Source organism: Dipodomys ordii, unplaced genomic scaffold, assembly GCF_000151885.1.
Source record: "Dipodomys ordii isolate 6190 unplaced genomic scaffold, Dord_2.0 Scaffold60, whole genome shotgun sequence".
Classification (NCBI taxonomy): Eukaryota; Metazoa; Chordata; class Mammalia; order Rodentia; family Heteromyidae; genus Dipodomys; species Dipodomys ordii.
Window position 1 is genome coordinate 7,677,232 of NW_012267276.1, and position 21,327 is coordinate 7,698,558.

At 41.4% G+C, this 21,327-nt stretch overlaps 1 protein-coding gene across 1 annotated transcript in view; it reads left to right on the forward strand.

The window, feature by feature from the left end:
- Positions 1-20,692, forward strand: part of Ankrd50 (ankyrin repeat domain 50) — a 36,109-nt gene extending 15,417 nt beyond the window's left edge. Inside the window, exons 2-4 of the mRNA XM_013022102.1 lie at positions 7,266-7,495; positions 11,671-15,215; positions 17,590-20,692. Of these exons, the coding sequence (XP_012877556.1) occupies positions 7,266-7,495; positions 11,671-15,212 (3,772 nt within the window). The 3' untranslated portion in view covers positions 15,213-15,215; positions 17,590-20,692. The remainder of the gene's footprint in view (positions 1-7,265; positions 7,496-11,670; positions 15,216-17,589) is intronic.
- The last annotated feature ends 635 nt before the right edge of the window (positions 20,693-21,327 follow it).

The window sequence follows — 21,327 nt, forward strand, 5'->3', positions numbered from 1 at the left end:
CACATTATCCTGCCCATGTAATTGTAACCCCTCTGTACAGTATGTTCACAAAAATAAAATAAAATAAAATGAGTTGATCAATCAAGTTACTCATTCAAATGAGTTACTTACACTTAACAAGAGGCATCTGATAAAATAAAGGACAAATTCTAACTTCACAAGTTGAATTATGCAAAATAAGACAAACTCGGAAACTTATGCCATCTGCTTTACCAGGAATGAGGAAAATGATACAAGAATTGCATTAACCCATGTGCCATCTTTCATAAAATGTTGCATTTTCCCCATATACATGTACTCTTATCAATAAAAGGTGACTATTAATTGTTTAACTCAAAATAAAATAAAATAAAATGAAAAAAAAAAACAAAAAAACAGCCAAAGTAAAAAGGCTGGAGGTAGGACTTGAGCAATAGAGTGCTTGCCTAACAAGTGCAAAGCTCTGAGTTCAAACCCCAGTACACGCAAAACAAAGCAAAAAATGTTAATAACAACAGATAATCAGAAATTGAAAAATCTTCCTAAAAACCTTGTGTTTTGATAATGTACTAATCATTGCATCAGTATTGCACTGCTCATAACTTAGAAAAAGTTGTTGGAATTCTTATGTTAAGAATTAAAGGTTTAAGTGTTTTGTCTCACATTTAAAACTAATGGGTAACAAAGGAGGAGAAGAGAGTGATATTGTGAAGTTAGCAATGATCATAAGTGAAGGCCTAGTGCCATCCTCCCCTTTCTAATCCAAACTACAGGACCTCATTCTGTGCCTTCCCCCACTTCCACCTTGCACTCCTCAGCCCACTGCAGAGACGTTGTAAATGTCCATTTATGCTACTGAGTAGCAAACAGAGGGCATAACACTTTATCTCAGAAAAACTACTGAAACACACATTTTGGATATGTGAGCTGCAGTGGTGCTGCTCTCTCCATTCTTCTCCTTCCTTACCTTTTTCCTTCTCTCTCTCTCTCTCCCTCTCTCTCTCTTTCTTTCCCTCCCTCCTTTCCTTTCCCTCCCTTTACCTCCTTTCTCCCTCCCCTCTCCCTTCCACATTCTTTCTCTCCCTCTTCTTGTTCTATACTTATTTCTTACTTTCTCTCTATATCTCTCAAACTGATCAGTTACCCTAAAAAAGTCTGTCACCCCAGATTTAGAACAGTATTCTGTTCCTAATTGTTGAACAAAAATAATAGGAATCGGTTAACAGCATGCCATGATGAGGAATGCAGAAGCCTGTGGCAGTTACATGTATAAACCATGGCCCCTCAGATGTGTTTGATAGATAATACTCTGCTTGGGCTGAGTGGTTGTATTTTAGTTTTAATTAACCATATCTGTTATTTACTTTATGTTAAAATATGCTTTCAGAACTATTCTTATTGCTGTAAAAATGGAACTATTAAAAACAAATTTTTCTGAAAATATCCTTCCTCTTTAACAGTAGGGAAGGTCAGAGCCAATTAATGCTGGGTTAATTTAATAATTGAGATAGATTATATAGTATAGATGAGTCATAACATCATATATATATACATATATATATATACTTAATTATCAGAAATGAAGACATGTAGGGACATATTCTGACATCTAAGAAAAATTTTGACTCCATTATTCCCTTCAAGTGATTGTAAGAGATGATGGTTTTCTTTGAGGTATTACATATTAAAAATGTTCCTGTAATTGAGAGTATCTCAATTTTGTTTTTACTTCACTGCAAGTCTAGCATGTCCTTTATGAAAACTTTACTTTGTTTCTTCCTGGAGTCTAAACCTAAAAACAAAAAAAAGAAATCAGAAAATGAACCTTAATCTAGCACTTTGACATATGATAAAAATGGGGTTCTTACCCACACTGAGGAGCAGTCTGCATTTCTATTGATCCAAACATTAACCTCACCCAGAAACACCCTCATAGACACACCCAGAATAATGTGTGATCAAGTGTGTGAGCACCCCTCTCCCCCAGCCCAGTGAAGTTGGCACAGAAACTAACATAAGCCCACAGGAGCTGAACAAGTCAGCAATGAAGTGTTTAATTTTAAAGATGCAGCATTGCAGTGGATAAGCACTGTTCTGAAGGGCAACAGTGAATAAACCCACTGACTCCTGTCCTCATCCAGTACACACTTATAGATAGTTCACTTTTGCAGGGTCCTGGACTAGCTGTTAGAATTGTGGCAGTGAATGATAGATGATACCTGCCCTGTCCCCTACAGTTTTTGAAGTAGATGCCAGACTTCTTACTTGATTAATTATCATTGTTGTTCAGGACTTTTGTGGCTATTGTAGTAACATTGTTTTCAGGTGACCACTCTCTCATAGTTAGTGATGCTTGAGTGGAACCTCAGGCCATGAAGTAAAAAGGGACAAGAATTGTCTCAAGAGACTGCAGCTTGGAGGAAGGTCCTGAAGGTGACAGGAGGTAGATTAAAAAATCAAGAGTGAGGGCTGGGAAGGTGGCTTAGTGGTAGAGCGCTTGCCTTGCATGCATGAGGCCCTGGGTTCAATTCCTCAGCACCACATAAGCAAAAAAAAAAGAAAAAAGCCAGAAGTGGCGCTGTGGCTCAAGTGGTAGAGAGCTAGCCTTGAGCTGAAGAGCTGAGGGACAGCGCCCAGGCCCAGAGTTCAGGCCCCACGAGCGGACCCAAAAAAAAAAAATCAAGAGTGAGTGACATGGTTGAGAAATAGTGTAGGTGCCTATTGCTGCTATTGTCCCAATCCCAAGATTTTTTACTGAGGGCTGGATGGGATTCAGTGATTTAGGAGAGTTGGGCTTCAGTGGCTTCAGAGGTATGATCAGATAAACCAAAGAGAACCAGGCACTATAGTTTATAGTGCCTTATAGTTTAGCCTTTGCTTGCTCAGGATTGCACATACTAAGGAGAAAGTTAGTTTCTTGAGCTCTAAATACTGACTCCCTGGTATACACCAAAATATATGTTTGAGTTCTCTGAAATATACTAGGAGAGATAATTATGTTCTATGAGTTTTAGTCTGCATACAGTAAAATGGACTTCCATCACATATTTGTATGATTTTTGACAAATGCATAGATTCATGAATCCACCATAATTATGGTGCAGAGCAATCTTGTCACCCCTAAATTCCCTCAGTCTCCTTTTGTAGTAAACCCTTGCCCGTCTCAACCCTTGACAGCCAGTGATGTAAACACTGTCCCTGTAGTTTTGGCTTCTCCAAGTGGTACATGAGTGGTTATGCATGCAGACTTTGAACCTGGGTCCTTTTGTGATTGATTGATATGACAGGACGGATCGATCTTGTGTGGTTCCTGAGCATTGTCCTTTATGCTGCAGAGGAATCCTCCTATGTGGACATGCCACCTTGTGCCCTCTAAAGAGCATCTGTGTAGTTCCAAGTTCAGGAGGATAATACCCAAGCTGACGGACTTTTGTGTAGGTTCTTAGAGTGATTATAAGTTTGAACATGCTTAGGTAAATACCAAAATTGAGGTTGCTGGGCCATGAACTAAGTATATGTTTAGGGAACTACCAAACTTTTCAAAAAAAAATTCTCTATGCTACAGGGCACTGGTGGCTCATAACTATAATCCCAGCTACTCAGAAAGCTGAAATCTGAGGATCACACTTAAAAGCCAGCCTAGGCAGGAAAGTCCATGAAACTTTTACTCAAATTAACCACGAAAAAGCCAGAAATGGAGCTCTTCCTTTAGAAATTGTTACTTACTCTTGCTTGCAAGCTTTTCATATATTAATCAGAAATTTGCTTTATAACTATAATCTGCCAATCTAACTTGTGTTTTCATTCTCAAAATAGTTACTAAACTTAATTTTGATAAAATCATAGTTAACATTTTTATCTTTTGCATATTTCTTTTTCCAGTATTGTATTGTGCTTCCTACATCATCCTTTCTTTGGCATCATTTGTTGAAAATACTCTTCTCAACTGAAATACTTTCACAACTTCATGGAAAGTCATTTTCCTGTATTTAAGCTGGCCTGCACGTGTCTGTCTTCAGCAAATACCATGCTACCTTGATTGTACTAAATTCACAGTAAATCTCAAAAATGGTAATGTGGCCTTCAGCCGTGTGTGTGTGTGTGTGTGTGTGCGCGCGCGCCATAGCTTGAATTTAAGGCCTCACATTTATTCTGCTCGCTTGTTTGGTTGATGCTTTCCTACTTGAACTGTACCTCCAGCTTAGCTTTTGGTTGATTAGTTTGGAAAGGGAGTCTCTCGGACTTTTCTGCCTGAACTGGCCCTGACCTACGGCCCTCCGTATTTCACCTCTCTGGGATGCTACCATTACAAGCATGAGCCACTAGTACCTAGTGTTCTTTATCAAAATAACTTTTATGTTTATTTGTTGAAAGCCATATATCTTATGTAAAACAAATGAGACAGAAGTAAAATGCTTTTGTGTTTGAAAGCAAATTGACATGATTTTTTTTCTGCTGGGACCTTGAGCATGTGGAGAAGGGGACAGCACGTGCAAGCATGTGCTGATGCCCTGGTCCCTCCTGTTCCTTGGAGGCTATGGGTCTCTCTACAAGTGCCTTGTATTTAGGTGGGATCATTTTCTAGGTATACTTTCTTAATTACTACTTGCAACTTTTGAGACCCTCTGCAGCTGTCTCAGCATTTGGGGTAGGGGAGACAGGGTAGGTTCAAGTGCTCTTTCTCTGATTTAGCCCCCATTATGCCCCTTGTTCTTGAGCAAAGTCCTCTCAGCTGCCCTGTCCATCCTTTGTTACAGAAGTAGTGTTCACCCTCTGCCCCCTATTCCTCAGAGTACAAAGAAAGAGCAGCTGGATGGAGGCATTTATCACTGTGCTTGCCTGCCAGGATGATAGATAGATAGGTAGATAGATAGATAGATAGATAGATAGATAGATAGATAGATAGATAGATAGATAGATAGATAGATAGATAGATAGATAGATAGATAGATAAGATAGATAGATAAGATAGATAGATGCCAAGTCTTTATTTGGGATCACTGCAGAGAAACTCTGGAAGCATGAAGGGCACTGCTCAGTGAAATTTCTTCTAGAGGTCCAGGTGACTGAAAGAGGTAATAAGTGATGTTACTAAGATACAGGTGGCATCAAGAAATATAGAAAGTAGCCTAATTGTGCCCCAGAGATAAGTCAGATGTTGATGTTGGTATTTAGGGCTTAGAGAGGAAGAAGAATGCTATAGGATCACCATGCACCAACATCAACTCAAAATGGATTAAAGACCTTTACATTAAACCTGAATCTCTGAAACTACTGCAGGACAGAGTAGGAGAGACACTTGAACTAATAGGCACAGGAAGGAACTTCCTGAACAGAGTCCCAGGGTCACAACAAGTTGGAGAGAGACTCGACAAATAGGACTACCTTAAAATAAAAAGCTTCTGCACAGCTAAATCTATCGCAACTAAGCTAGAAAGACAACCAACTAATTGGGAAAAAATATTTACCAGCAATATAGCAGACAAGGGGTTAACATCCTGTATATACAGGGAACTCAAGAAACTAATCCCTCCCAAACCTAACAAACCAATTACTAAATGGGCAAGGGAACTAAAGAGGGACTTCTCAGATGAAGAAATAAAAATGGCAAAAAAACACATGAGGAAATGTTCATCATCCCTGGTGGTGAAGGAAATGCAAATAAAGACAACCCTGAGATACCACCTTACCCCAGTCAGAATGTCCCACATCCAAAATCAGCCAACGACAAATGCTGGAGGGGATGTGGAGAAAGAGGAACCCTATTACACTGCTGGTGGGAATGTACACTTATACAACCACTTTGGAAAGCAGTCTGGAGGGTCCTTAAATGCTAAAGATTGACCTCCCTTACGACCCAGTCATACCACTTCTAGGCATCTACCCTGAACAACAGGAACCAATATACAAGGACACGTGCACCTCCATGTTTATTGCAGCACTGTTCACAATAGCTAGGATATGGAAACAACCCAGATGCTCCACCACAGATGAATGTATCAAAAAATTGTGGTATCTATCCACAATGGAATATTATGCAGCCATTAGAAATGACAAAATAATGGCATTTGCAGGGAAATTGATGGAGCTAGAAGGAATCATGTTGAGCGAGGTAAGCCAAGAGCAAAGAGACAAACGGTACATGGTCTCCCTAATAAGTGGATGCTAAATCCAAAATGTTAGGTGATATGACAAAATTAACAGGACTTAAGAAACAAAGAACTCCCACTCATCTGGTCGAAGCACTACTAAATATCCCCATGCTGCTGATCACATGTATGGTGTATATGTGTACACCGTTATATGTTATAGACTGTGATAGACAATTTGCTCAAGGAAAGTTAGAATGAACTTGACTTTAAATGAGCATCATTATTCCACAATACTGTGAAATTTGGGAAATTATGTAATCACTTAATCACAATTAAAAAAAAAAAGAACCTCAGGGAAGGTAGGGAGGGAAGGGATGGTAGGGGGAAAACAATGGAGGGGGTAACAGTGCTCAATAGGAAGTGTACTCATTACCTTGCTCATGTAACTGTAACCCTCTATATAGTATCTTTACAATAAACATTTTTAAAAATGCTATAGGAAATATTATGTGACTATCCTCATGCCTAACCAGATGTGCTATGTCTTCTTCTGTGTGTGTGTGCTCAGTGTGGCCCAATCATCTGGAGTACATATTGACTGGAAATGACTGAGCATACTGTCATTCATAATAAATTTATATTCAACTATAGGAGAAATAATATGCATAGGAAATATTTTATTCAGTGGAATAATAGGAACATTTTCTTTACTAAGCAATAATAAACACCTAGAAACATTTTTATTAAAGTATATTTTGTGTTTTCAAGCCTTATTTATGTAAATCTCATGGGAAAAACAATAATAAAGTACTTCCCCATTTATGATGATAATGATAGTGACCTCAAAGCTAATGTTTTCTTCCTCTGTTCAGCATTGCCATAGACAATTCAAGCTTTTTAGCACTGACTGAAAACATCAGAAAGAAAATATTGAAGCCTGCTTTTTTCCAGTTGCTACTGCTAGGCTCTTTAGTTACCCTGAGTTACATACACACATACACATAATATCATAGAAACCATGTTGCTGAACTAGTTAGAACCAATATTCTCCCTGAAGTAATTGAAATGGATAAGGTTTTAGATCTACAACTGTAGTTTTTAGTCACTGCTAATTTGCAGTCCTGATGTTTGGATAAGGGATGCTAACCTCCTGGGCAGTAGCATTGACCATGCTGCTGTGGATGTGTCTTACAGGTGCGTGCTGCTCCCACTCTTGGGAATGAAGCCTCCCCAGCAGAGCCTGTACCTGCTTGTTGACTCGGTGGATGAAGGGTGGAACATCGCCGAAGGTGAACAGACATCTAGCAGCTTGTCTGGGACGGTGGCTGAGCTCTTAGCTGGACACCATGACTTCTTTCCACCATGGCTGTTACTGCTCTGTTCTGCCCGGAAACAGAGTAAGGCTGTGACTAAAATGTTCACTGGTAAGCACAATTCCTTACTGCCATCCAAAATGGGCTGCATTGATGAACGAAACCTGGGACAGGGTTCTTTCTCAGAGCACAGCCATGGGAGAAAGCCACAGGAGCTTTGGTTGCTTGTTCCATCAGCTCTTATCATCCATAGCATATTTTACAGTCATCAGAACACTCTTAAAATTCTGTCCTGGATGCCTTAGTACAGGGCCAGGGGTGTTTTGTATTGTTTGTGTTCTGTCTTTGGGGCTGCCTTTAGTATGCTGCTGTGTCAAGGTCAGTTCTGTTTCTTCTTACTAAGCCAGCATCTTAAAAGCAGTGGTTATGTCTTTAAATTGCTCTAAGTGCCTTTCTTGCTGTATCGGAGAAGCCGTAGAACTAATTGCCTCTTAGGATACTTCCTGATGTTACTTCCTTTTTCTAAGTGTGAGACAACAGTCTAATATATAAAGGTACACTGCACTTTTCTTCTTTTCCTTTTTTTTTTCTTTTCTTTTTAATCAACCCTACTAGAGTTGTGGCTGCTACAACTTTAGTTGATTATATGCAGCACTTTTTGAACTGTGTGAATAGATTCTAAAACAAGGACTCTCAGCATTTGCAATATAACTGGAAGGATATGAATTGAGTTAATCAGGAGTCAGCACCATCACTTTTTTTTTTTTTTTTTGTCAGTCGTAAGGCCTGAACTCTGGGCCTGGGTGCTGTCCCTCAGCTCTTCAGCTTAAGGCTAGCGCTCTACCACTTGAGCCACAGCACCACTTCCTGCTTTTTCTGCTTATGTGGTGGCGGAGGAATCAAACCCAGGGCCTCATGCATGCAAGGCAAGCACTCTACCACTGAGTCACCTTCCCAGCCCCAGCCCCATCACTTTTAAGTAGCTCTGTACAATCTTACAATGTGGCAGAATCTTATGTTACTTTGTAAGGATTTTCTGTGACCTGTAATGTCCTATGGGGTGTCAGTCTGTCTCAGTTTCCCTTGCTATTGTGGCAGAACTTTGCTTCCCGTGTTTGGCTTCTTGCTTGTTACCAATAAAATCAAGAGAGAGTTGTTAACATTGATGCCACACTTACTGTGTCAGGCATAGCAAACCTTCACCCTCATTAGAGGTGCCAGTGCTGGTCCCAGTATGTATACTCTATGTGTTTTACAGTTTACACAGCAGCACCACAGGTATGATCTTAGCTCTTAATACTCGCCAGCTTGTGCTCATAACCTTACCAAAAGCCTTTAAGATGTTGCTGTTATTATTATCATTTTATTCTCATCTTTAAGCAAAAGCTTTTATTATTGCTTCTAAATCTAAATCACTTTTTTCACTGCCAGAGAGTAGTATTCTTTCTGAGAATAACTTGTTTTTCTGTTGTCCTCTTCATAGACATTCACAGTGTTGACATTTTGACACTACTAGTTGAGAAACCTTAATCTAATGCTCCAAAATCCACAAACATAATTCCACAAGTGGAGGTTTTCTCACCACAAAAATTGTTTCATGTACAGAATTACTAAGAGTCTTATGTAAAATTGCCTAGTCAATTTCTTTAAGCATGGGGCCCTGTCCCCAATATATCTTACCTTGTATAAGCTTATATTCCAAAATCTGAATTCCAAGCATATTTATTTATTTATTTATTTGGGGCCTGAACTCTGGGCTTGGCGCTGTCCCTCAGCTCTTCAGCTCAAGGCTAGCGCTCTACCACTTGTGCCACAGCGCCACTTCCGGCTTTTTTTTTTCTGTTTATGTGGTGCTGAGGAAACGAACCCAGGGCCTCATGCATGCAAGACAAGCACTCTACCACTGAGCCACCTTCCCAGCCCCCAAGCGTTTTAATTGAAGGTCGTTATTCAACCTGTATTCCAAAATAGTTTGTTCTTAGGTGTCTCTTAAACATGATTTGTGCTAAAGGTTTATGGGACAAACATGGACTTGGAATGGCTGGGTTAGAGAGTTTGTGCCTTTTGAACTTTAGTTAATCTTACCAAATTACTAACTAGAATGATTGAAGTAATTTGCACTCCTACTGACATGAGCTTTCCCTTTCCCTGCATGGCACCATCCAGCATGGGGTCTTTTCAGATCTGTTTTATCTGTTGTAGGGTATGGCACTTGGTTTCATCTACCTAGAATGTCCTCCCTGATCTTTCATTGCCGTCTCTCCACTTAGTTCTCTGTTCAGGTACCATACACTGCATTTTCTGTTAGAGCTCCATTTTGACCTCCTCAGCTTCTTAATTACACACTCATCCCTTGGCTGGCTTTATTTTCTTTAGCATGTCACTGCTGATTAAAATATGTTAGTCTGTCATCCCCTACTAGGATGACATCTCCAGAAATTGGTCCTGACTTACCCACTCACCACTTTACCTCTCCAGCATCTAGAACTCAGCTGGAAAAAAAAGTGGTTTTCAGTGATTTGCAGATGAATAAATTTGTGTTTTCTTTCAACCATGATTTACTGGGGGGAAAACAAACAACTAGGAACCCAATCCTAAGATGGTGGTCAGATTTTCTTACCATGCTCCTTCCACTTAGATATTAACTGTAAAAAATTCTAGGCTTCAAATAAACATTTCTTCTACCTCTGTTAATGGTAAATTTTTAATTTGGGGTACAACTTTAAGAATATTACTAATCTAATTAAAACCTATTACCAGTACTTTCTTTAAAAAAGATACAGATCTTAAAAGTGTTCTTTCTAGCCAGGCACCGGTTACTTACACCTGTAATCCTAGGTACTCAGGAGGCTGAGATCTGAGGATTGCAGTTTGAAGTCAGCCCTGGCAGAAAAGTCCATGAGACTCTTATCTCCAATACACTACTCAGAAAAAGCTAGGTGTGGCACTCTGGCTCAAGTGGTAGACTGCTAGCTTTGTGCACAAAGAGGCTCAAGGACAGTGCCCAAGTCCAACCAGAAAAAGGAAAAAAAAGTTATTTCTTTGTATTAATACCAGTATTGAAATATATTTTAAAATATTTGTCAAAAAATTCTGTCTCATGTCTGTTTGGGTTTGTCTTTATTAAGAGTTTTTATTTCATATTCCTTCATGCTTGCAACTTTCTTCACTTTTTAAAAATTGTAATAGATACTTTGAAGTCTACTAAGCATGTTCTTATATATTTTTGTTCACTGTTCTGTATTTATACTTTTACACTTAGACTATTCCTGTAGCACATTGTCTATTGAATGGTGTCAAGTAAGGCTCCAATGAGATTAAGTTACCCAGACCATAAATTTTCTTAATAGGTTCTTGGGGATACTAGGTAATTATTGTGTACCTCACTTTATAGGCTTGGCACAGGCTCTGTTACCCACTATTCTACTTTCTCCAGCTCTGAGTAGTGTCACCATGAGAGCTACATTTATAAGAATAGAAAGTACATCAGCAGTGAAGTGGTCCAACATTTCAATGAGTTTTCATCCCCTACGAATTTTTGTTATTTTCGGCATCACCTTAGAATTTTAAAGTACTTTACAAATACAGTGAAGTGTTCATGTTCATAAGAAAGAGATGAGTATTAGTAAAAGGAATTAAAGTTGAAAAAGTAACTAGACTGAGGTTATATAGCACAGTGGCAAGTGCAGAGGCCTGGATTAAATCTTCACCATTAAATAAAAATATGTTCTGGGCTAGGAAAGTGGCTCAGTAGTAGAGTGCTTGTCTAGCATGCATGAAGCCCTGGGTTCCATTCCTCAGTACCATATAAACAGAAAAAAGCCTGATATGATGCTGTGGCTCAAGTGGTAGAGCCACAGCCAAAAGAAGCTCAAAGACAGTACCCAGGCTATGAGTTCAAGCCCCAGACAGACAAAAATAAAAAAGTTACGTGCAATATTCAAAATACTTTATTTAAATTGTCAAATAACTACTGTTTTATTTTCTTTATGGAAGAGTGTATGTGTTGGTTTTGCTTTTTTGTGTCAGGGAGGCTTAATGCCATGCTCTGGTACACAAGGAATAAGAGTTATATCTGTTGATAGAAAAAAGCAATTATTTTTCTGCCATCTAGATGTGTTTACACCACAATTTATATACTAGGTATAATCAGTAATATTGACTTACTAGCATTAACTTTTCATTGACTCATTTGTATTGGTTTATTTTACTTCAGAGACCTTCTGTTGGAAGATAGGGAAGTTGCTGTAGCACCTTTCACATGCTTTTGTGTCTTTTTTCCCTAGGCTTTCGAAAAATAAGTTTAGATGACCTTCGGAAGGCATATATTGTGAAGGACGTCCAGCAGTACATCCTTCATCGTTTAGATCAAGAAGAAGCTTTGCGCCAGCACCTCACAAAAGAGACTGCTGAGATGCTAAACCAGCTCCACATTAAGAGCAGTGGGTGCTTCCTTTATCTAGAGCGGGTTTTAGATGGAGTTGTAGAAAATTTTATTATGTTAAGAGAGATTCGCGACATCCCAGGAACTCTGAATGGTCTGTATCTCTGGCTCTGCCAAAGGCTTTTTGTAAGAAAACAGTTTGCAAAGGTGCAGCCTATCTTGAATGTGATTCTCGCAGCCTGCCGACCTTTGACCGTAACAGAATTATATCATGCAGTATGGACCAAAAATATGTCCTTAACCTTGGAAGACTTCCAACGCAAGTTAGATGTCCTTTCCAAACTTCTCGTGGATGGACTAGGGAATACTAAAATACTCTTCCACTACAGCTTTGCAGAGTGGCTTTTGGATGTGAAACACTGCACTCAGAAGTACTTGTGCAATGCAGCGGAAGGGCACAGGATGCTGGCCATGAGTTACACCTGTCGAGCCAAGAATTTAACACCACTGGAAGCCCAGGAGTTCGCATTGCACTTAATCCATTCAAACCTGCAGTTGGAGCCAGCAGAGCTGGCCCTGTGGATGATATGGAATGGCACACCTGTTGGGGATTCTCTTTCTACTTTAATCCCCAAGGAGCAGGAGGTGCTCCAGCTTTTGGTTAAAGCCGGCGCTCATGTCAACAGTGAGGATGAGCGCGCCTCCTGCATAGTGCGGCAAGCCTTAGAAAGAGAGGACTCCATTCGGACCTTACTAGATAATGGCGCTTCAGTGAATCAGTGCGATTCCAGCGGCCGGACCCTGCTGGCAAATGCTGCATACAGCGGCAATTTGGACGTGGTGAACTTGCTGGTGTCCAGAGGTGCGGATTTGGAGATAGAAGATGCTCACGGACACACCCCGCTCACCCTGGCTGCCAGGCAGGGACATACCAAGGTGGTCAACTGCCTGATTGGGCGCGGTGCAAACATCAACCACACGGATCAAGATGGCTGGACGGCCCTGAGGTCTGCAGCCTGGGGCGGGCACACAGAGGTGGTGTCTGCGCTGCTGTATGCCGGTGTGAAGGTGGACTGTGCAGACGCTGACAGCAGGACAGCCCTGCGGGCCGCAGCCTGGGGTGGCCACGAGGACATTGTCCTGAATCTGCTGCAGCATGGTGCTGAGGTGAACAAAGCTGACAATGAAGGGAGAACCGCGCTGATCGCCGCAGCCTACATGGGGCACCGGGAGATCGTGGAGCATCTTCTGGACCACGGTGCCAAGGTAGACCACGAGGATGTGGACGGCAGGACAGCCCTCTCAGTGGCTGCACTCTGTGTCCCTGCCAGCAAAGGCCACGCATCCGTCGTGAGCCTCTTAATCGACCGTGGGGCCGAAGTGGACCACTGTGACAAGGACGGCATGACGCCCCTGCTGGTGGCTGCCTATGAAGGACACGTGGATGTGGTGGACCTGCTCCTCGAGGGTGGTGCAGATGTGGACCACACCGACCACAATGGGCGTACACCCCTGCTGGCTGCCGCCTCCATGGGCCACGCGTCTGTGGTCAACACCCTTTTGTTCTGGGGTGCGGCCGTGGACAGCATTGACAGTGAAGGCAGGACCGTGCTCAGCATCGCCTCGGCCCAGGGCAACGTTGAGGTGGTCCGCACGCTGCTGGACCGGGGCCTGGATGAGAACCACCGGGACGACGCCGGCTGGACCCCGCTACACATGGCGGCCTTTGAGGGCCACAGGCTCATCTGTGAAGCTCTTATCGAGCAGGGGGCGCGGACCAATGAGACGGACAATGATGGGCGGATCCCTTTCATCCTGGCCTCGCAGGAGGGCCACTATGACTGTGTGCAGATCCTCCTGGAGAGCAAGTCCAATGTGGACCAGCGTGGGTACGATGGGAGGAACGCCCTGCGCGTGGCTGCGCTGGAGGGACACCGGGACATCGTGGAGCTGCTCCTCAGCCATGGTGCTGACGTGGACTACAAGGACGCTGATGGCAGGCCCACCCTCTACATCCTGGCCCTCGAAAACCAGCTCACCATGGCCGAGTACTTCCTAGAGAACGGGGCCAATGTGGAAGCCAGCGATGCGGAGGGCCGGACCGCGCTCCATGTGTCTTGTTGGCAAGGCCACGTGGAGATGGTGCAGGTGCTCATCGCCTGCCATGCAGACGTCAACGCAGCTGACAATGAGAAGCGCTCGGCCCTGCAGTCAGCTGCCTGGCAGGGCCATGTCAGGGTGTGCCAGCTGCTCATCGAGCATGGCGCCCAGGTGGACCACACGTGTAACCAGGGGGCCACCGCCCTGTGCATTGCTGCCCAGGAAGGGCATGTGGATGTCGTGCAGGTGCTGCTGGAGCACGCTGCCGACCCCAATCACGCTGACCAGTTTGGGCGCACTGCCATGCGTGTGGCGGCCAAGAATGGCCACTCACAGATCATCAAGTTACTGGAAAAATACGGCGCCTCCACTCTGAATGGCTGCTCCCCATCGCCCGTTCACACGATGGAGCAGAAACCTCCCCAGTCCAACTCATCCAGAATGCAGTCGTTGACCATGAAGTCCAGTAGCTCTGGCAGTACTGGTGGGGGCGATGCACAGTCCTCTTTACGTGGAGGCTTACCCAATGGGCCAGCACATGCATTCAGCTCTCCCTCGGAGTCCCCGGACTCCACAGTAGATCGGCAGAAGTCCTCCCTGTCCAACAATTCCCTGAAAAGCTCCAAGAACTCGTCCCTGAGAACTACTTCCTCCACGGCCACAGCCCAGACGGTGCCGATGGACAGCTTCCACAGCCTGTCCTTCACTGAGCAGATCCAGCAGCACTCGCTGCCCCGCAGCCGCAGCCGGCAGTCCATCATCTCCCCATCCTCCACCACACAGTCCTTGGCACACAGCCACACCTCACCCTGCAGTGACTTTGAGTGGAGCCAGGTGCAGCCCAGTGTGAAGTCCTCAAAACCACCTAAAGGAGGGGGGACATCAGAAAATGCTAGCAAGTCAGGGTCAGCGGGGAAGAAGGCGAATAAGTCCAGTAATTGTTCCCAGTCAAAGGTTTTAGAATATGAAATGACTCAGTTTGACAAAAGAGGGCCTGTAGGCAAATGTGGGAGCAGTGTACCTCTTAAACAAGGACCTGTAGATGCTCAGGGCAAAATCGTGCTGCCTGCTACCCCCCAGGACACAGGCCGGGCTCCACAGCAACTCCTAGGTGGAGAGCAGAAGAGGAGGAATGGGATCATGACAAATCCCAACTACCTACAGAGCAACCAGGTGTTTCTGGGTAGGGCCCCCGTCCCACGGACAGTCCAAGACAGAGGCCCTCAGGACCTGTTAGAGGGCTTCCCTTCCTCAGAGACACAATTAAGCCTTAAGCAAGCCCTGAAGCTCCAGATCGAGGGTTCCGACCCTGGCTTCAACTATAAAAAGGAAACGCCATTATGAAAGGTAAGATCTTGTGAACCTTGAAGGCAAACTCAGGCCAGAGGCAGGAGCTCATACTTGTCATCCCAGCCACTAGGGAGATGGACACTGGGTTGTACCCAGGCCAAAAGTTAGCCAGACCTGGCTCAATTATTATCCAGGCCTAGTGGTATAGGTCTGTGATGGCAGTTCTAGGGGAGGCCCAGGTAGGAGGATCAAGGTACAGAACTGGCCTTGGGCAAAAGAATGAGAAAGATAAAAACTGCTGGTGGTTCAGGCCTGTAATCCTAACAACTCAGGAGGCTGAGATCTGAGGATCACAGTTGGAAGCCAGCTGGGGCAGGAAAAGTCTATGAAACTCTTATTTCCAATTAAATACCAGAAAACTGGAAGTGGACCTATGGCTCAAAGTGGTAGAGCACTAGCCTTGAGTACAAAGCTCAGGGACAGTGCCCTGGCCCCGAGTTAAAGACTGACCCAAAAAAAAAAAAAAAAGTTCCCTTAGAATGCCTTTTTCTCAGATGTTTTTCTAATCTCCTGATCTATTTGAATGTAGTCTTTCAGCCAATCATCTTCATCCTTTGAAATTTGAATTCTCCTAGCTTGCATTTTCCCATTTCCTCCTTATCCAAAGCACTTGTCTCTAAATATGCTTTATAGATTCTATGGATTTATTATGTTTACTACTTTTCTGACTGAAAAGGAAATATGTGAGGGTAGGTAGGTTTGATCTGTTTGTCAATGCTGTGTTCCATGGACTTGGAATCATGTTTGAACTCTTGGTAATTTCTCAGTAAAATAAATTGAGTGAGTGAATGAATGAACACATAACTATTTATGGATCGCAGATGAACTGGTTCCTCTACAGTCATTCACCCTTTTACATGATCTTGGATGATAACACAAGTTAAAGCTAGCCTTGTAATATTCGTTGTTTTGCTTTGAAAATATTGTATATGTAACACTTAGCAGAGAGTTGGCCAATGTTAATTTTATTGTATTTTATCCTGGAAGAAGTCAAATCTGTAGTCATTAGCAGGTACTCTTGTTATGACAGATACCAAGGAAGATTTTCTTTTTATATATTCTTTTTTGACATTTAAGTAGTTGTACTAAAGGGTTTTACTTGAACATGTCAGTTTGTGAGCATAATGCATCTTGATCAGTGTCACCCCTTCCATCATTCTCCTCTACCTCCCCATACCCCACCCATCCCCTCAAATTACCTGCTTCTATTTTCACATATGAACATTAAATATTGTGACTGCATTCTCCCATTCTTCATCTCTCCATTCATCTTTCCCCTTCCCTTGACCTCTCGCCTGATCTGTGCAATACATGCTTCAGCTTGCTGGTATTCATTTTGTTATACTGTAATTTAGTAATCCAAAGGAGTTACACTATTGGAATCCGTGCCTGAATATGCCATACTTTAGTTAATGTGCTTGTATATGTATGCATATGACCCAGCATAATAAACATATACATTTATAATTTAGATATAAAAAATCATGTTAAGTGAAGTCAGGCTCAGACAAAATTTTCAATACTAAGAACAATGGAAAAGTGAATCATGTTTTGACCAGATGGGTGTTTAGAGCCCATTATATTCCCATAAAATAGTAGTTTTCATTAGATACACGTATTTTTTTTTTCACCACAAAGGAACTCACTAACAGGGTAGGGCAAGTTAGTGAGGAACTAGGTCCATACATACCTCTTCCATGTGGGGACATTTTCAGAGGCACGTTTTCCACATTGGAAATGTATCTGAAGAGGACATTGGGAATATTTGTTGTTTATACCACCACTGTGTCCATCCTTTTTCCTTTAACAAATGTCACTCTCTCAGATAGACATGTCTTGTTTCTTGTGTCTGTGCAGATGTATTTTAGACATAAGTGAAACCTTACTGTAATTAACACCTTCATGTTTTCCCTCCAGTATAAATTTACAGATAACTAGTCACATGTCATTCAAAAACTACTACTCTAATTTGCCTTATTTTCAATAGCACAACCTTCTAACTCCATGACATCTTTTGTAAAAGCAAAGTATTAATATATAATAAACAGTAAAATCCAAGTATTAAGGTAAATACCTTATGGAATCATTAAAAGGGAATTACAGCTGAAGGAATGGCTCAGGTATCATACAAGCATATCAAGCATGAGGTCCTCAGTTTAAAACCCAGTACTTCCTAAAAAGAAAAAATGTGTGTGTGTGTGTGTGTATTGTAAGTTAAATAATAAATTCCTAATAGATTAGCCTATTAAACTTACGTTTCATGTAGTCGGTATTATGTAAATATGAGTATATATGTTCTTTCATAAAAATTTTACAAGTATGTAATAAGGAATGTAGAGATTAATTCTTTTTTCTTGAATTTTTGTGTTAGTGTGCTATTCTGGGGAATAGAAGACATTGCAGTGGAATGAATGGTTCTTCAGCTACCAGATGAAAACATAAAATGCCTATTGATTTGCTGGAAAAAAATCTGAAGAATGTGATACCGCAGTATAGTTACCTTAATTAATGTGCCTGACTAGTAAGGCTGCCTTCTAAGTGTGACCCTATGTGCTTAAAAATCTCATTGTGTGTGCTTTGTACTTGCAACTCAGAAAAAGCACTGTTTTGAAGAAAAAATGCAGAGGTATACTGCAGCTCCCTGGTAAAGCTGAAAAAAAAAAAAAACCTTTGAGTTAAGTATTTTAAGATTTGATAAATGTGCATGTGCCATGGTCAGATATGTATGGAAGGCAGTGTTCCTTGTATTTATTTTTTTTCTTTTTGTGGCAAAGAAAATGTAAGTGTAGTATTTCAGTCACATTTGCATTGTAGTATGTGCCTGGTTCTTGTACCTTTAAAAGTGTTTCTCAATAAAATAAATATCGCAGCTGTCTTATGTTCACTATTCCTTCAGCAGCAGAGAAAATGAGGTTCTACATAAATGCCACATTGACATGAAAACTTGGTTTCTTGAAAGATTTTCAAAAAATATCATTTCTAATAGTTTAGGGAGCTGTTCTGAGTAGTTGAGAAATCTGGCTTTTTCCAATAGAATACTCATCTCTGGCTAAAAGTATGAAAATAAGCAATCAGCCTATAGGCTGCAGAAGATTCCATTCATTACATTCACAGGGTACAGTGTCCCCTTCCATGAACTGTCATTCCACCTCCAAGAAGACAGACTCATTCCTGATGCGGGATCATTCTCAGGGACAAAGGCATGCCTCAGTCACTTGTGTGTCCCTAGCACGCACACTTGGTATATCTGAAGGAAGAGTTCTGATCCCTGAATAACTCATTCCTACCCTACTCTTCCTCTTATGTAGAATTTATCCATGTAAACGTGAATGCTGGCCTCTTGCTAAGCTTTTCTCTACTTACTAATCACTGCATCACCAAAGTGGCCACTACTCAGAATCAGTTGAGTTGCTTTGAAATGCAAATGAATGGCTTAGTGGGCTAAGTATTGTTGTTGGATGTACTTGTGCTGCCCTTTGAAGGTGATATGGCTGGCCCACAACTGACTGAGACTAGAGCATGTGTATTATTATTTGATAAAAGCGATGGATTCTCTGTCCACATGCTTTTTCCTGTTTCCTTCTTTGGACCGTGGCTGAATGCCAAGGTTGAGGGAGACAGAGGTCTGTGAGCATGGGGAGACCTTGGTTCAAATGCCTGTGGGCCCACAGCTCCAGCCTCATGGGTATATTCTACCCAGCAGAGCCCACTGGCATGGGCCAGCTTGAAAAGGCTTGACATATGAAAATGAGGGGATAGATTTGATCTTTGAATGAACCTACCAATCTGACACATCCCAGAAATTCTGTTCTTCCCATGTGCTGTTGAAAAGGAGGAATGAGGAAAGAGAATTTGGAGATTGAGCACAAAACCATCGCTACTACTGAGAGGAATCTTTTAGTATCAGAATAATGATATCCTCTATAAAGGACTCATAGGTGAGGCGTTCTTTATGAAAATAGAAATGTGTAATTGGTTGGGATAAGTATTTTTCACTTGAATCTTTGCATAAAGCTTTTCTTTTGGAGTCAGCAAAACTTACTTTCATCTGTAAGTTGTAACCAATAAGTCATAATCCAGATAAGGAGATAAGTTGATGAGTTCAATCAAAGTTAAGGCGACATGGCAATATCGATAATTCGAATGTGAATGTTTCAAGTATTGAATTCTTGTCCCTATGGGACATTTATTGACAACACTTAATAGGACTCTTTCAAAGTAGCCTTAAAAGTGTTAATGATTCTGTTAATAATATGAACACATACTCTAATTAGAACCAACTTCACTCCCCCTCTGGTACAGTACATTGCAATGGCTGTTGAGGATGGAGCACTATCTAATTTCTTACTAGGCAAATTTTTCTTTAGGAAGTCAACCCTGAAAGCTGCCAGTTTTTCTATTACCCTTGAATTATGGAAATTGTATTTATTTAATTTTATTGTTTTTACAGAATTGCACCTTGTGGCCAAAGGGCAAAGATATGACTCGTTGCATTAGGGATTTATTTTTTTCAAAGAGCTTTTTTGGTAGCCATCCTTTATATACTTGGAACAGTTGGTAGGAAGAGAGCTTATTGAGAAAGTAAGATTTTCATAAGTATTCTGTGGGATGTTTTTATATAAAGTTTTAGAAGAGAAGGAAAGTGACTTTCACTTAGGATACAGGTGAAAGATGCTGGGGATGCTTTTCTGTTTTCTGTGGGGAATTTAATACCAGAGATGGAAAAAAATGGCTCTTCTCCATTAAAAAAATGAAAATAGTCCCCCTTCCAATATTAAACCCCTAAATAGCTATTTTTGAAATTGAAATGTTTAAATTTTATAAATCAGCTCTTTCCACTATACAACTTAAATGATAACCATGTGCTTTTAACATTTTTATAACATTCCATCCTTCTCATTCCCCTAAAACTTATGAGTTGATCATAAGAGAAGTGATTTTTTTTTAATTAGGAAAATGTGCAGGTTTTTAGGCAAGGTTTGGATTAGAGAAAGAACCAGGAGCCAGTGTGCCCAGCTGCTTCTGCACCCCTTCCTCACCCTGCCCTTCCAGAATCTCACCAAAAAACTGTTCACTGCTGAGAAATCAAGAATAAATACTTTCCTCAAGTGGTAGAACACCAGCTTTGAGTGAAAGTGTGCCAGGACCTGAGTTCAAGCCTCAAAAAAAAACCTCCCTTTCCCCCCCCCCCACACAAATACACATTAAAGAAAAAGAAGTAAATGCTTTTCTCCATATTGTTTTTGGCTATGCAAATGTTTGTTCTACATTTTACACTGTAGGCAGTGTAGCTACAGACACATGATTTGGGTTTTTGTTTTATTTTCTTACCCCATTTGGTTTTAGGGTATGTAAATAACCTAAAATGTACATTGAATTTCACATTGTAAAAGTTTTATTTTATTCCTTGTATCATATTATGCCAAAAAATCCTTATGTATATGAAAGTGCATAATAAATATATTTGCTTTACAGAAGAGATTTTTGTTTTTTATTTTCTTCTTGAATCAACATGTGCATGATATGTAAACTGCTGCTTAAAGGTAATATTCTATTAAATGTTTTAAGTATTTACAAGAGAAAACTGAGCTGTTTGCACTTTCCAAAAGAAGGTAGAGAGAGAAAGACATATCCTTTATGTCTTCCTGAAATTTCTGTAAGGATGTCTTGAACTCCTCTCCTCTCCCCTAACTGGCCAGGTGGTCCCACTGAGATCTTTCTAGAATCCGGGGGGCCAAGAAGTTGTGTTTTTATGGCTCAGTGATTGTCACACTACTAAGGCAGACTCACCCTGAAGATTTGTGTTTAATTTCCAAAGTGATCATTTTCTGAATCAGTATGCTCCTCACCCAGTAACCTTGATCCTTTACAACCTTCTGTGTCCTCCCCAGCACACAATATGCTGACCACTACCCCCCACACACACACACACGCAGACACACACACACACACCAATATGCATACTGCAGCTCCCAAGGGAAGTTTCTTAAACAGCCAAGAAATTTTGTTCTTATCTTTTAGTAATTTTTCATGTTCTTCAGTAATTTCCCTACTCAAAGCTTATAAAGTTGTTGGGTTAATCAAAAATTGTATTCTAGGCAAGTGTAAC